The 12,534-nt window shown below is 53.2% G+C and overlaps 1 protein-coding gene across 1 annotated transcript; it reads right to left on the bottom strand.

The window, feature by feature from the left end:
* Positions 1-5,663: 5,663 nt before the first annotated feature.
* FOXI1 (forkhead box I1) lies at positions 5,664-9,348 on the bottom strand. Its single transcript, XM_004460210.4, has 2 exons — positions 8,729-9,348; positions 5,664-7,391 (listed from the first exon to the last, which is right to left on the bottom strand). Exons 1-2 carry the CDS (start codon positions 9,303-9,305, stop codon positions 6,832-6,834), a joined length of 1,137 nt encoding a protein of 378 aa, XP_004460267.2. The 5' UTR covers positions 9,306-9,348; the 3' UTR covers positions 5,664-6,831.
* Positions 9,349-12,534: the final 3,186 nt, after the last annotated feature.

Raw genomic sequence — 12,534 nt, 5'->3', positions numbered from 1 at the left:
GCCATGGAAGCCGTCAAGACCTGGTTCCAGATCTCACAGAGCTCACAGACTACAGAAAGCCAGACAGTTAAAGAGAGCAAGCCACAAGCCATGGCAAGAGCCCACTGCTGTAGGAGCACACAGCCTGGACCTGGGCTGGCCAGGAGTGGCTTCCTGGGGCAAGTGGCACCTTAGATGGGAGTTGAAGACAAGGGTTGGAAAAGGAGGGGGTTGGGGAAGAACAAAGGAAATTGTGGAGGAGAGACCAGCTGGAAAGGCCCAGAGATGAGAAGGACGACAGCGTGAACGTGAGATCACTAGTATTTTAGGGGCAGGGAATTATGGGGTAGGTACTTATTGGCATTTATTCCCGTGGTGTGTTAGAGGCAGCTTGTGCTCGTTCATGAATACTGATTATTACATTTTCAGGAGTTTTATGAATCAATTCTTAAACTCATTATTAAAAACTAGATTTTATAAACTGACTGTTAGGTAAATTATGTTAAAAACAAGAGTAATAAATAAAAACTCAAAAACTCGTCACTTCCCAATGGCTTTAGCATGCTACGCTCACATGTGTGCCCTTGAGGTTATTTATACCTCTGTGTCTGTATGGTGGAAATACTCTTTACTATTGTATCTGTGTGTGTCTTTCTAAATCTATATTTAGTTACTGGGGTGCTTTGAAGCATGTTTTTAAAGTCAGTCGGTTCCTGTGGGTGTGGACCTGTTGTAAGTAGGACCTTTTGATGAGGCTACTTCAGTTAAGCTGTGACCCACCTTAGTAAGGATGGGTCTCAGCCCTCTTCTTGGAGTCCTTTATAAATGGAATGAAGAGAGAGAGAGAATGAGAGAGCGCGCGCGCACCACAGGAAGCAAGAAGCTGAAGTGGTGCCCAGGAGAGAAGGGAGAGGCCAGCAGACGCTGCCCTGCGCCTTGCCAGGGGGCAGAGGAGTCAGGGATCACCGGCAGCCGGTCTTTGGGAAGAAAGCATCGCCTCGATGAGACCTTGATTTGGGCATTTTTCTGCCCTCAAAACCATAAGCTGATAAATTCTTGTTATTTAAGCCAACCCATTGCATAGTATTTCCTGTAGAAACTTAGGAAACCAAAATAGTAACATCAAGTGAATGACTTGAAATTGACCCTGAAAGAAGTGTTTATACCATGGGAATGGGCAGATGCTACAAATCAGGGCTTTTTTTTTTTTCCTTTCAGGAGAGCTGGTTTTTACACATTTATCAGCATACCGCTAAGCTTAACTTACAAACAGAACATTCAGAAGTCACAAGTGTAAGCTCAATACGTTTTCCATTTTCCTAACATAAACACATCTGTGTGACCAGCACCTGGATTTAAAAAAGCAGAACTCTGGCAGCACCCCAGAGAACCTCTCCTACCCCCTTTTGGTCAATACCCCCTCCCACCCTCCACTTACCACCCCTCCCCAAACACAAGGATAATCATAATCACTGTCCTGACTTCCCAGTCCCTCAGAAGCTCAGGGAAGGGCTCTGCCAGCCCCTCATTCCCATAGGCCCCTCCCTCCTGGTGTAAACGTTTAGACATGTGTTTTCTTGCCATTATGTTTTCAATAGTCTAAAATTACACTAAGAATACAGAACCACTGGAGAAAAATTGGGAACACATCTGAATCTGGTTCAATCTGGGACCATACCCAAGGCCTTAACCTGATGGGTTTGATGAGCTGTGCAAATGAATGTGACCCTGATGCTAGAAAAGCAGGGGCCACTGAAGGGTCTAAGGAGAGAGAGGAACAGCCATCTTCGCTTCTTCGGAAGCTTGCTGTCTGCATGGGAGGGAGAGACTGGAGGCAGGGAGGCCAGAATGGAGGTTGTTATTATCAGAAAGGTCGAGATGTTTGTAACTCAAGCCAGGGCAACATCTTTCTGAGACCGCTATCCCACATGTTACTGTTCCAGAGCCTGTAGAAAGGGAACTAGCTGCACAGTTAGGAAAAGAGAAGACAGCTTGGTTCCACGGGATATTATCTCCCATTTCCAGACCAGGTGTTGTCCCCCACACAGACTTTGGAGTTAGGCATTCCTGTGTTTGAGGTCCACTTCTCATTTTAACCAGCTGTGTGAACTTGAAAAAGCTACTTACCTTCTCTGAATACTGGTTTCCTCCATGCCAAATTAAAACAAGCTCCGGCCTCAGAGGATGTCATGAAATTAACTAGTCTAACTAGTCTCTAGTAAGTACTTGTTCATAGTTAGGAGTCAATAAGTTAAATGTTAATGCTGCCTCAGCTGCCTGACCTGGAAGAAAGGGCCTTCCCACACAGCTGTGCCACTTCCATGATAGACCCTGCACTTTTTTGGATTTCTGAGAGCCAAGGTCATTTGTCCCAAAGATTCTCTGGGGGCCCACAAGGAAATGGAAGAAAGCAAATGGTATCTGCAATATCGCAATAATTCTGTTCCACAGAACCCCAAAGGGAGCATTGAGTTGAGAAGGTTGGAGAAAAGGGGCCAATTTCATAGTGTTCTCACAGCAATCCCTGCAGAGAAAAACTACATGCATTTTGCAGCTAAAGCCTCGTGGGTTTTTCTCCCCCTGGGATGAAGGGAAGCAGGGTCCAGGGGTCAAAGCATGTGTGTAGGGCCTTCCACAAGGTCAAGGCTGGTGAGATGCTGGTTGATGGGGCCCTCCTGCCTCCCCATGTTCATTCCAGAAGAGAAGACTCAAAGCCTTGTTCAACAGCAGAACTCACAGTGCCCATTTCCAGGGGAGGGCAAGAACCTGAGGTTTAAAGTGTATAGACCAGGGTGCAAATCTCTGCTCCCCCATTTATTAACTGTGAGATCTTGGTATGTTTCCTAAACTTGATGGCCTCAGTTTTGTTCATATCAAATGGACAAAATAACAGCAGCTGCCCCACTGGGATGTTGCGAAGATTAAATGAGTAAGTGCGCGTTCATTCAGTGCCCTGAGCCTCGTGCAGAGCAGGGGCTCACCCAGCGGCATTATTCCACTGTCCTTTAGCTCTCCTACTTTTCCAGGCCTACGCCCTGATCCCACCATCATCTCCCCCAGGAATACCCAGGAGGGGTTCTGTTGCTCCTCATTCCCATCAGCCCCCCACAAGTTTGGTGCTAGCATTTCAGGGAATGTGAACATTTATTTTCTGGCACTTATATTTTAGGTAACCTGCAGGTCCCCCTTTCTTTGAATTCATCCCTAATGGTGGGCACCGAGGGGTCCATTCCTCAGGCATAGACTGGGGAGATCAGGCCAGGTCAGGTGCCCCCTGGGTCAGCCCGGGTCAGGTGCCACCCTGCACAGATCAGCTGGGCGGGACACAGTCAGGTAACAGCGTGGCCAGTCTCTTGGGCACCTGTCGTGAGAGAGTGGTTTCTAGCAAGAGAGGGTTGGAGTAAAAATGTGCTCACCACAATAAAGATGAGCACAATGACAGAAACTCACCTAATAGTCCATCACCCACTGGATAATGACTATTAATATTTTGTGTATCGTATTTCCTGATCTTTTTCTCCTTCCACTTTTATCCATTAAAATAAATGGATGGATGATCTACACAGTCTGCTTTGAGGCCTACTTTTGCTTCCCAAACATATTTTGGAAATTTAGATGCTCTAATTCAGGGTTACAGTTAGATTTGAAGGTGCAAATGTAAGTCAGGGGTTTGAACCTCTTCACTAACGTTCACCTCTACCATCCTTTAGTTCCAGTCTCGCCTCCTCCATGCAGCCCTCCTGGCATCTCCTATACACAAAAGCCCTCTTTCAAACCATTTCTTCAACCTGGGGCCATGTCTTCAATGTAAAGCTGAACCACAGGAGCTTAAAAAATCCAAATTTCTACCTATAGCACTTAACACAGCATTGAATCCCTGGGTAGATAACATGTCCCTCCTTCCTTCCCTCCCACACCCTTTTCCTCCTTCCCTCCCTCTCTCCAGCTCTCATTTCTTCCTAGAGGAAGAGAACCAAGAGAGAAGTGAGGCGCCCCAGCAAAGCCTGGACGGGGAAGGCTCCTTCCTGCCTGGGTCCCACCAGCCCCCCTTCCAGGGGGCCCCTGGCGCTGCCACCAGGAACACCTCTCATGCCCCAGGTGAGAGCTGGCAGGGTCTTAACCAGCCAGCCCTGGAGGCGCCCCTTTACTGCCTGTGCCCATTAAACTCCAGCTGAAGGAGGGAGACCTCGATTCTACACAGCCCTGCCCCCTTCGGGTCTCCCTTTGGGATCCTCCACTCCCTCGCCCAGCTCCCCCGCCCCTCCCTACTGGCACCCACCGCAAACCTGCCTTGACAAAAGAATGGGGTTGAAGTGCTATGAGAGTTTTGATGGACAGTGTGGGATGTTAGGAACTTTTTGGACCAAATTAGTGGCAGCGGGGTCTAATGTAACAAGAAACGCGGGCTTCGGGGACCTGCATTTACTAATACCCCAGCCTCCGACCTAGTTCCCTGGGGACACGGGCAGGGTCCCTTCTCCTCCAGCCTCTGGTGCCCGGCTGTGCAGCAAGGGGTCAGCCAGTCCTTCACAGTTCTGGCCCCGTTCGCTCCCTTTACCTCTCTCAGCCACTGCCACGTCCGCCTCTACTGCCAGAGATGTCTTTGGTTGACTGAGGAAAGGGATTCCCAAGGAAGAATTTGAGAGGTTTCTAAGGAGTCCCCCACTTTTTCTCCTGTTGGTTTCGATTTTACTCTCTTGTGTTAAGACTAGGCTCCCCGGGGCAAACGGTTAAGAGTTTCAGCCATGGCTCCACCAGTCAGTCTGGGTTCGAATCCTGACTCTGGGTCCTTGACCAAGTCACAGAATCTCTCCAGGTATCACCTATCTAATGGAAATGATGGCACCCACTGCACTGAATTATTTTGAGGATTAAATGCAATAACGTGTGTCAAACCCCAACACAATGCATGGCATGGAATAAACCTGCAATGGATGCTAATTATTACTATTAATTTGCTTTTTCACCTCTGCTCTGTCACTCCAGGGAGAGAGCGCTCCCGGAGCCTGCGTGGGGAGCTTTGCATGGCCCAGGCAGGAGACCAGTGCCCCTGGCTTGAGCCCTCTTCATGTGCACCTGAGGAGGGGGTCTCCCAGCTTTCTAGAATCTTCTGGCCTCAGCAGGGGGCAAGCTGTACTATACACATTGTGCCAGCTCCCCAGTGAATCGCAGTGAAACGATTCTGCTTTTGAGGGCTGGCACGTGGGTCCTGCCTGCCGATGGCTTGGCCCGGTGCCTGCCCACAGCCCTCGGTGAATCGTGGCTCATGGGCTGGTGTCACTGCTCTCAGGATTAGCCAGGTCTGTGCCACAACATGGTGAGGGGCAGGGGGCAGAGGGACATGGGCGCCGACTGGCTTTGAACTTCAGGCGGGTGCACCAATCTCTCCCGCCCTCGGTTTCCTCATCTGCTCAATGGGACCAGTCCCACCTCCCCTGCTGGGCTGTCAGGAGGATGAATGTGAAGACTGGGGTGGGCCTAGGACATATGTAGATGTACCTGTCCCACCCCCTCAGGCCTCCCTCTTGGGCCCTTTGTCCTGTCTACACCAGCATGGAGGGTGGAAAGCGCCTCTTGCTACCCCTTTCCTCTCTGCCTCCTCTCCCAAAGCCCTTCAGCTGCAGGCTGCACTTGCCCCACTTCCAGTCAACCAGGCAGCCTAGAGACAGGAAAACTCACAAGGGTGGGCCACGTAGTCCGCCCAAAGGCTTCTTTTTTTTTAATTAAAAAGAAAATAAGAAAACAACAACGCCCCCAAACCAGAACAAAATAACCACCTTTCCCAGGGTGTGCTGTGATAAAACTTCACATGTAAAAAAAGTACTTAAAAAAAAAGAAAAAGAACTCCAGGCGCTGCTGGTTCTGTCTCCTTGCATACAACCCTGAGGGGGGCGGGCGGCTGGCCACAGGCCCCTCCCTTGAGGCCACTGTTTTCTCAGACAAACATTGGCCTCTCCCCAGCTATAAAAAAGGAAGTGCTTATCCAGGCTTGTTTCTCTTGGAAGACTCAGCCACCTGAGGTTCACTGGTCCATGATGCACACACAGGAAGCTGCACTTTAAAAGAACATTTTTTTTTTGAGGTACTCGGTCTGGGGATTGAACCTGAGACCTTGTATGTGGGAAGCTGGTGCTCAACCACTGAGCTACGCGGGCTCCCTTAAAGAGATTTTATAGGCAGGCAGTGCCGGGGGTGGGAGGGACTCTGGCTCTGTTCAAGGTCTTTGGGTGGGGGGTGCCCCTCCAGGGCCACTGGGGCTGGGCTTCCTGAAAAAAGGCCTAAGGGTGGGCTCCCTCCTTGAGTGGTAGCAAAAGGAGGTGCAGAGGACTTGGAGGCAGCAGAGTAAGGGCCAGGGCCGGTGCCCATGGGCCTGGATGGCCAGCTACAGGGCGGTGCTGGGACTCTGACATTCTCCCCGTGGTCAGCTTCTCACACCGACCTTCCCCAGCCGTCTGACCAAGTTCCCCATCCCTGCCTCCTGTGCATTTGGTTTCTGCCGTTTCCTAGTTTGTGTGACCCTGGGAAAGCCGCTTCCCTTCCTCGGGCCTCAGTTTCCCCATCTGTTAAATGGGGAGGTTCGTGTCACCCTCCCAAGATGACTGTAAAGAGTCAGCGCAAGTCATGCCTCAAAGGAGCCCAGCACAGCCCCGGGCACAGAGAAGGGCTCCACAAACGGCCGCCAGGGTGACTTTTAGCCGGTTAGCGTTTCGGTGGCAGGGGCGCTGAGCCGTGTGGACATCGGCGTGAGCAACGGAAGGCTCGAACCAAGTTCGAGGGGAAGGCGGGCTCCTCCGCGCCGCTCACTGTCCGGGCGGTGGCGCGGACGGCCCCCCCGGCTCTTCCACCGGGCGCCTAGACCTCGGTGCCCTCCCGGGGGTAGAGGACGCCGTTGGCGCCGAGGCTGTTGTAGAAGTGAGGGCTGAACTGGTTGAGGACAGAGCCCCCGTAGCCCAGGCCCCCGGACGGCGCCGGGCTGGCCCATTCGCTCCCCGCCCCGTGGCCGCTGAGGTTGCCGAGCGGGGTGTAGGAGTTGAAGCTCAGCAAGTTCTGCCCCGCCTTGTCAGCGGGCTCGGGGCTCGGTCCCGGCGCGGCCCCCGCGCGGCCCACGGGGCTCGCCCCGCTCACGAAGGCCGTCATGGTGGAGAGGAAGCCGCCGAGGCACGGGGAGGCGGCGCGCGGCGGCGAGGCGCGCGTCTCGGGGGAGCCGGCCGTGCCCGCAGCGGCACTGTCCAGCATGTCCTGGGGCTCCGTGGTCTTGGGGCTGCCCGCCAGGAGACTGTTCTCTGTCTTCTCCGAGGCCAAGGCGCCCGAGCCGGGGGAAACATCTGATTTTCTTTTCCTCTTCCTGCGGAAATTTCCATTGTCGAACATCTTCTCACAGTTGGGGTCCAGGGTCCAGTAATTCCCTTTGCCTGATAAACAAGAGTGGGAGAAGGTAAGTAGAGGGACGGGGAAGGGGCTTTGCTTCCCTTGCTTTTTATTGTCATAAGCTGAAAACTAAGGAACCAGTTGCACAAAGAGCGACAACAGAAGGCAGGGACTTGGAAGAGCTCCACGAGCCCGCAAGCCACCACCGTGGACTTCACGTAAGCACGCACCTGCGACTTGGCGCTCTGGGATCAGGAAGAGAAACAGTTCCTGCCACCAGGGAGTTACGGTGCAGGTCTCTAAAAAGGTCCACGGGCTGGGGCAGTAGGGGTGCTTCCATACAACTTGGAGGGGAACAATTCAAGATGCCTTGAAGGTTCTGAGCAGTCTGGAGATGGACTCGAGTCCTCCTAACAGACTGAGGCTTTGGGTGACCCTTAGTTTGCTAGACTGGAAAGTGTAGCTGTTCCTTCTTCTTCAGGCTCACTGTGAGAAATGGCTGCTGTGAGGGCCCACCCCAAGGTAAGGGCAGACACCTGCCTGGCACCCTCTCCCAGCCTGGACCAGGAGGCTTGCTCTCTCCTGGGCCCTTGCTGACCACACGGGGACCGAGGAGTCACAAGAATGGATTTATGTTCTGGGAAGTGATGCACGTGTATTCAGTACATCTCTCTCTGGAAGTCTCTGTATTTTAGAAATTCGTCATTAAAAAGAAAAAGGTTGCAATCTGGAGCCAGAGCAACCTCTGTTCAAAGTGGGACTCTGTCACTGTTGTGCCAGCTCAGGCAGCAGTTTCCCTCTGGGTCTTAGTCCTTATCTGTAAACTGAGCCTAATGAGGGTTATTCTACTGGGTGTCCTAGGGATTAAAGGGGATTATGCAAATACTGCAGGGGCACAACTACCCCCCCCCCCCCCTTCAGTGGTTGTTCAGCTAAGGCTGGGCTTTGGGCAGGTCTGCAACACATTCGGGCACAAGGCTTTGTCTGCTTGTTCACCGATGGCCTTCTGCGTGCCCAGCGCTGGGAATGCAGAGTCATCATCATACTCACTACTTGTTCGTAGTGCAAACATCTTACGTGCACCATTATCTCATTACCCCACACAAGCCCACAGGGCAGGCCCTGTCGCCATCCCTAATTTTCAGATGAGGAAACTGAGGCCCGAGAGCATGGGCACAGCCAGAAGGGAAACCCAGGCCGGCCTGGGGCCCTGTTCTCGGCACTGCTGAGCTCCGCTCATTCTGTCTCCTGGCAGCCCGCAAGTCTTGGGGACACGGCCCTAGGCAGAACTTTCCAGAAGTGGGTGTTGGGGAGACGCGCAGTGAGCCTCCCTCAGGGGCCGGAGGGGCTCGCCGAGGCCCCGCTCGCGCCGCGCGCTCACCTGGGTCGTCGTCGTCGCGGGGCACCTTCTTGAAGCAGTCGTTGAGCGACAGGTTGTGGCGGATGGAGTTCTGCCAGCCGGCCTTGCTCTTGTTGTAGAAGGGGAAGTTGTCGGCCACGTACTGGTAGATCTGGCTGAGGGTGAGGCGCTTGTCGGGCGCCCCGTGGATGGCCATGGCGATGAGCGCCGAGTAGGAGTAGGGCGGCCGCACCAGCTTCATCAGCTCCTCCTGCGAGGGGATGGGCAGCCAGCTCAGGTCGCTGCCCCCCAGCCCGGGCACGCTGGGCAGCAGCGGCCTCTGCACGCCGTAGGCCGGGGGCAGGAAGGGGCCGGCGTTGGGGCCGGGCAGGTAGGGCGGCGGGGTCATGGCCGGCCCGTTGAGCCAGAGGTAGGGGTTGGGGGTGGCGCCGTACTCGCCGCCGCCCTCGAAGGAGGGGGGCCGCTGAGGGCTGGGCACGCTCTGCGGGTGGAAGAAGTTCTCATAGTACAGGCTCATCTCGGGGGGCTCCTGGCCGATGCTGGGGAACTGGGGGCTGCAGCGCGGCGGGGACGGCGCGGGGAGGTCAAAGGAGCTCATGCTGGGGCCGCCCGCGCCGGCCGGAGCCGCCTGCCTGGCACCTGCACGCAGCGAGCTTCCCTGACAGGTGCTCCGCAGGCCTCCCGCTTATACCCCCGCGGCCCCACCCAGGGGCGGCCCCTGCCTGCAGACGGCCCAGGGCCCGCCTCCCTCCTCCACCAGCCGGGCCTGTGCCAGCGGGGCGCGAGGGGGCGGCTTCCACCCGCGGGTCCCGCGAACGACACGCTAGGACCGGCTTGCTGCCGCGGGCCTCCAAACGCGCCTGCCTTTCCTGCCTCCACGCTTTCCCTTTCTCCTCACTTTCCTTCCTTCTCTGTCTTTCTCGCCATCTTCACGTTTTTCCCTTTTCCTTCATTCTTTTTCCGTCTCACTTTTCCTCTCTTTCCCCTTTCTCTCCTCACATTTTTCTTTCTCACTTTCCTTCTCCCTATTCCTGTCATCCTTGCTGCAGCTCATCCTCTTTTCTCTCATTCTTTCTTTCACAATTTCTCTCCCTTTTCTTTGGCTCTCAATTTTCTTCTCTCTCTGTTTCTCTCCTTTCTCCTGTTTCTTTTTCTTGTCCCTCTTCTGGCCACACCTCTCTCTCTCTCTCTCTCTCTCTCTCTCTCTCTCTCTTTCTCTCTCTCTCTCTCTCTCTCCCCCCCCACCTCCCCTCTCTCCCTCTCTCCCTCGTTTCCTCCCTCTCTCCCTCTCTCCCTCTTTCTTCCTCCCTCTCTCTCCCTCCCTCCCTCCCTCTCTCTCTCTCTCTCCCTCTCTCTCCACTTGTTTCTAGCTCTTTCCACTCTTTCTGTCTCTCACTCTTCTTTGCTCTATCCCGTCTTCCTGGGCTTCTCGGCCCCCCTCCCTCCCTGTCTCTTTACCTCCGCCTCCACCCCTCGCTTTCCCGGGGTTTCTCTCCCTGTCCGTCGGTCTCCCTCTTCTCGCAGCCCCACCCCTCCCTTTCTGATCTGCCCGCACCCAGCCTCGGTGAGGTGCTTTATCAGAAGCCCAGTTCTTGGTCTTTTGGAGTGAAAACCCATCCTCTGGGCTGTAGCTAATAATCTGGACATGGAATTCCTTGGGTGGTGTTGACGTTTCCCACGTCTGCTCTCCACAGCCCTGGAGGAGAGCCGAGAGGCCGCCCGCGGGCGAGAAATCCCTGCACTGCGCTCTCCAGCTGCAGCGGGAACAGTGGTTTCCAGGAGAGCGCAGCCCCATGAGTCTGAAGGGAACAGAGAAGAACCTGGTCTCTGGCCGGTTTCCAAAGAGGGCGCCGGTTAGAGGCTCCCCACCCACCCCCAGACACACATGTACACATAGCCACACGCTAACACACGCACATGTGCACACATGCATGCACAGTGCCACAGGCATACATGCACACATGTGTGCAAATGTACACGTGCACTCAGTGTCTTACATACAGTTACACACATGTACATCTACACACATGCAGTGGGGCAGAGAAGAGCTGTGGACAAGACCCCGGGATTCAGCCGGACAAGTAACCGGACCCTTAAAATTTAATGATGAAAGGAGGAGAACAGGAGGGGGTTTTAGGAAGAACTGAGAAAAGTTGCACAATCCAAGTTTCTTCCTGGCGGCAGGGACAGAGCAGGCTCCTCTGTGCTCTCCTTCACCCAGTCCTTCCATGTTTCAAATTGCGGAGGACCCTGGGCCCTGAGGGACCCAGGTCAGGGGGAGCGCCCCCCAGAAGCAGGAGCTCTGCCCTGGCCCTCCTCCTCCATGCTGCTCAGCTAGCGCCCCTCCTCTCTGCCTCCATTTCCCCATCTGCTCCTTTGAGGTGACCTGTCCCAGCCTCACCATCATCCCTTCAGTCTGGGGAGCAGGTGGTGGTCTCCTGACCAGGTTTCAGTGGCAGCTGGAAACTTCTCTCCAAGATCAGGGAAATTGGAAGAAAGTGTGGCCAGCCCCTCTGGCCACCACCTCCCTCCTGCCTCTACTTCCTCTCCCCCACTTTCCAGACCGTCTTTCAACCTCCTCCCACTTTCCAGACCATCTTTCTCTGAGAGAGAGGAGACCACTTACCACCCCAGCTAGAGGGGTGCCTCCCAGGGACCCCTGCCCTGCATGTGTCCCTGCTCTCCTCTATAGCTCTGGCAGCAATCAGTGTGGGGTACATGAATGTCACTGAACGAATTTCATTTTCAGCATATTTGGTGCCTAAAGGATGAATTCCAGGTAAGTGGGAGAGAGGGGTCTTCCCAGCCCTGAGAAACCACCTGTTCTAACCGTGGGACAGTGAATGAAGGGTGATTCTAAAAGTTCTGACCACCCAAGGGGTGCACATTCTTTCAGAAGAGAGAAACAAAGATGCAAAGTTTTTTGCTTAAACTTTGTCTTGTGGGAGGACGGGCTTGACGAGAGCTGGGCTCCAGACTCTTCAAAGATTGGTCTTCTTGGAGCCTATCAACGTAGACCCAAAGCCTTACAATCAATCTGGCAATTACACTTCTCAAAAATCATCCTGCAGGGACAGGTGTGGCTCAAGCAGTTCAGTGCTTGCTTCCCACATGGGAGGTCCTGGAGTCAGCTCCCAGTGGCTCCTGAAAAAACAGAAACAAAACAACAAGCAAAACAAATGAAAAAACCAACCCACGGAAGCCAATGTGGCTCAGTGGCTGAGCACTCATTGCCCACATACAAAGTCCCAGGTTCAATCCCCAGTCCCCAGTCCCTCAAAAAAAAAGAAAGAAAAAAAATCATCCTACAGTATTAAACAGAGCAAAGATTTAGTTATAGGGATGGAACTACCATGACATTGTTTATAGCCATAACAAACTGTAACTAACCTAAATGTCCAACGATAGGGGACTGGTAAAATAAATTGTTGTCCAAATGATGAATTAGTATGCAACTATTAAAGATAGATTGTATAAGAATAGTGATATGGGAAGATGTTTATGTTTTAATAGCAGGGTTTGGAGAACAGGCTGCAAAATATGATTTTTTGTAAAATACGTATTTTCATATTCATACACATAGTGAAATCTGGAAAGATAAATATGAAACATTCAATTTCTATTTCTACATGTAGAATTCAATGTGATTTTTTTGTCTATGTAATTTCTCATTTAAATGATTAGAGAAAAACAATTGCACAGGTGATTTGCTCTTGGGGTCAAGTGTAAAAGGCCAATGAGAGGCAATATGGAGGAGATACCGTGAAGGGCTCTGAGGTCATGTGGACCTGGGTTCAAATCCCAGGCTTACTGCTTAGTAACTGTGC

The sequence above is a fragment of the Dasypus novemcinctus genome, chromosome 2, assembly GCF_030445035.2.
Source record: "Dasypus novemcinctus isolate mDasNov1 chromosome 2, mDasNov1.1.hap2, whole genome shotgun sequence".
Classification (NCBI taxonomy): domain Eukaryota; kingdom Metazoa; phylum Chordata; class Mammalia; order Cingulata; family Dasypodidae; genus Dasypus; species Dasypus novemcinctus.
This window is presented reverse-complemented; position numbering and strand designations above follow the sequence as displayed.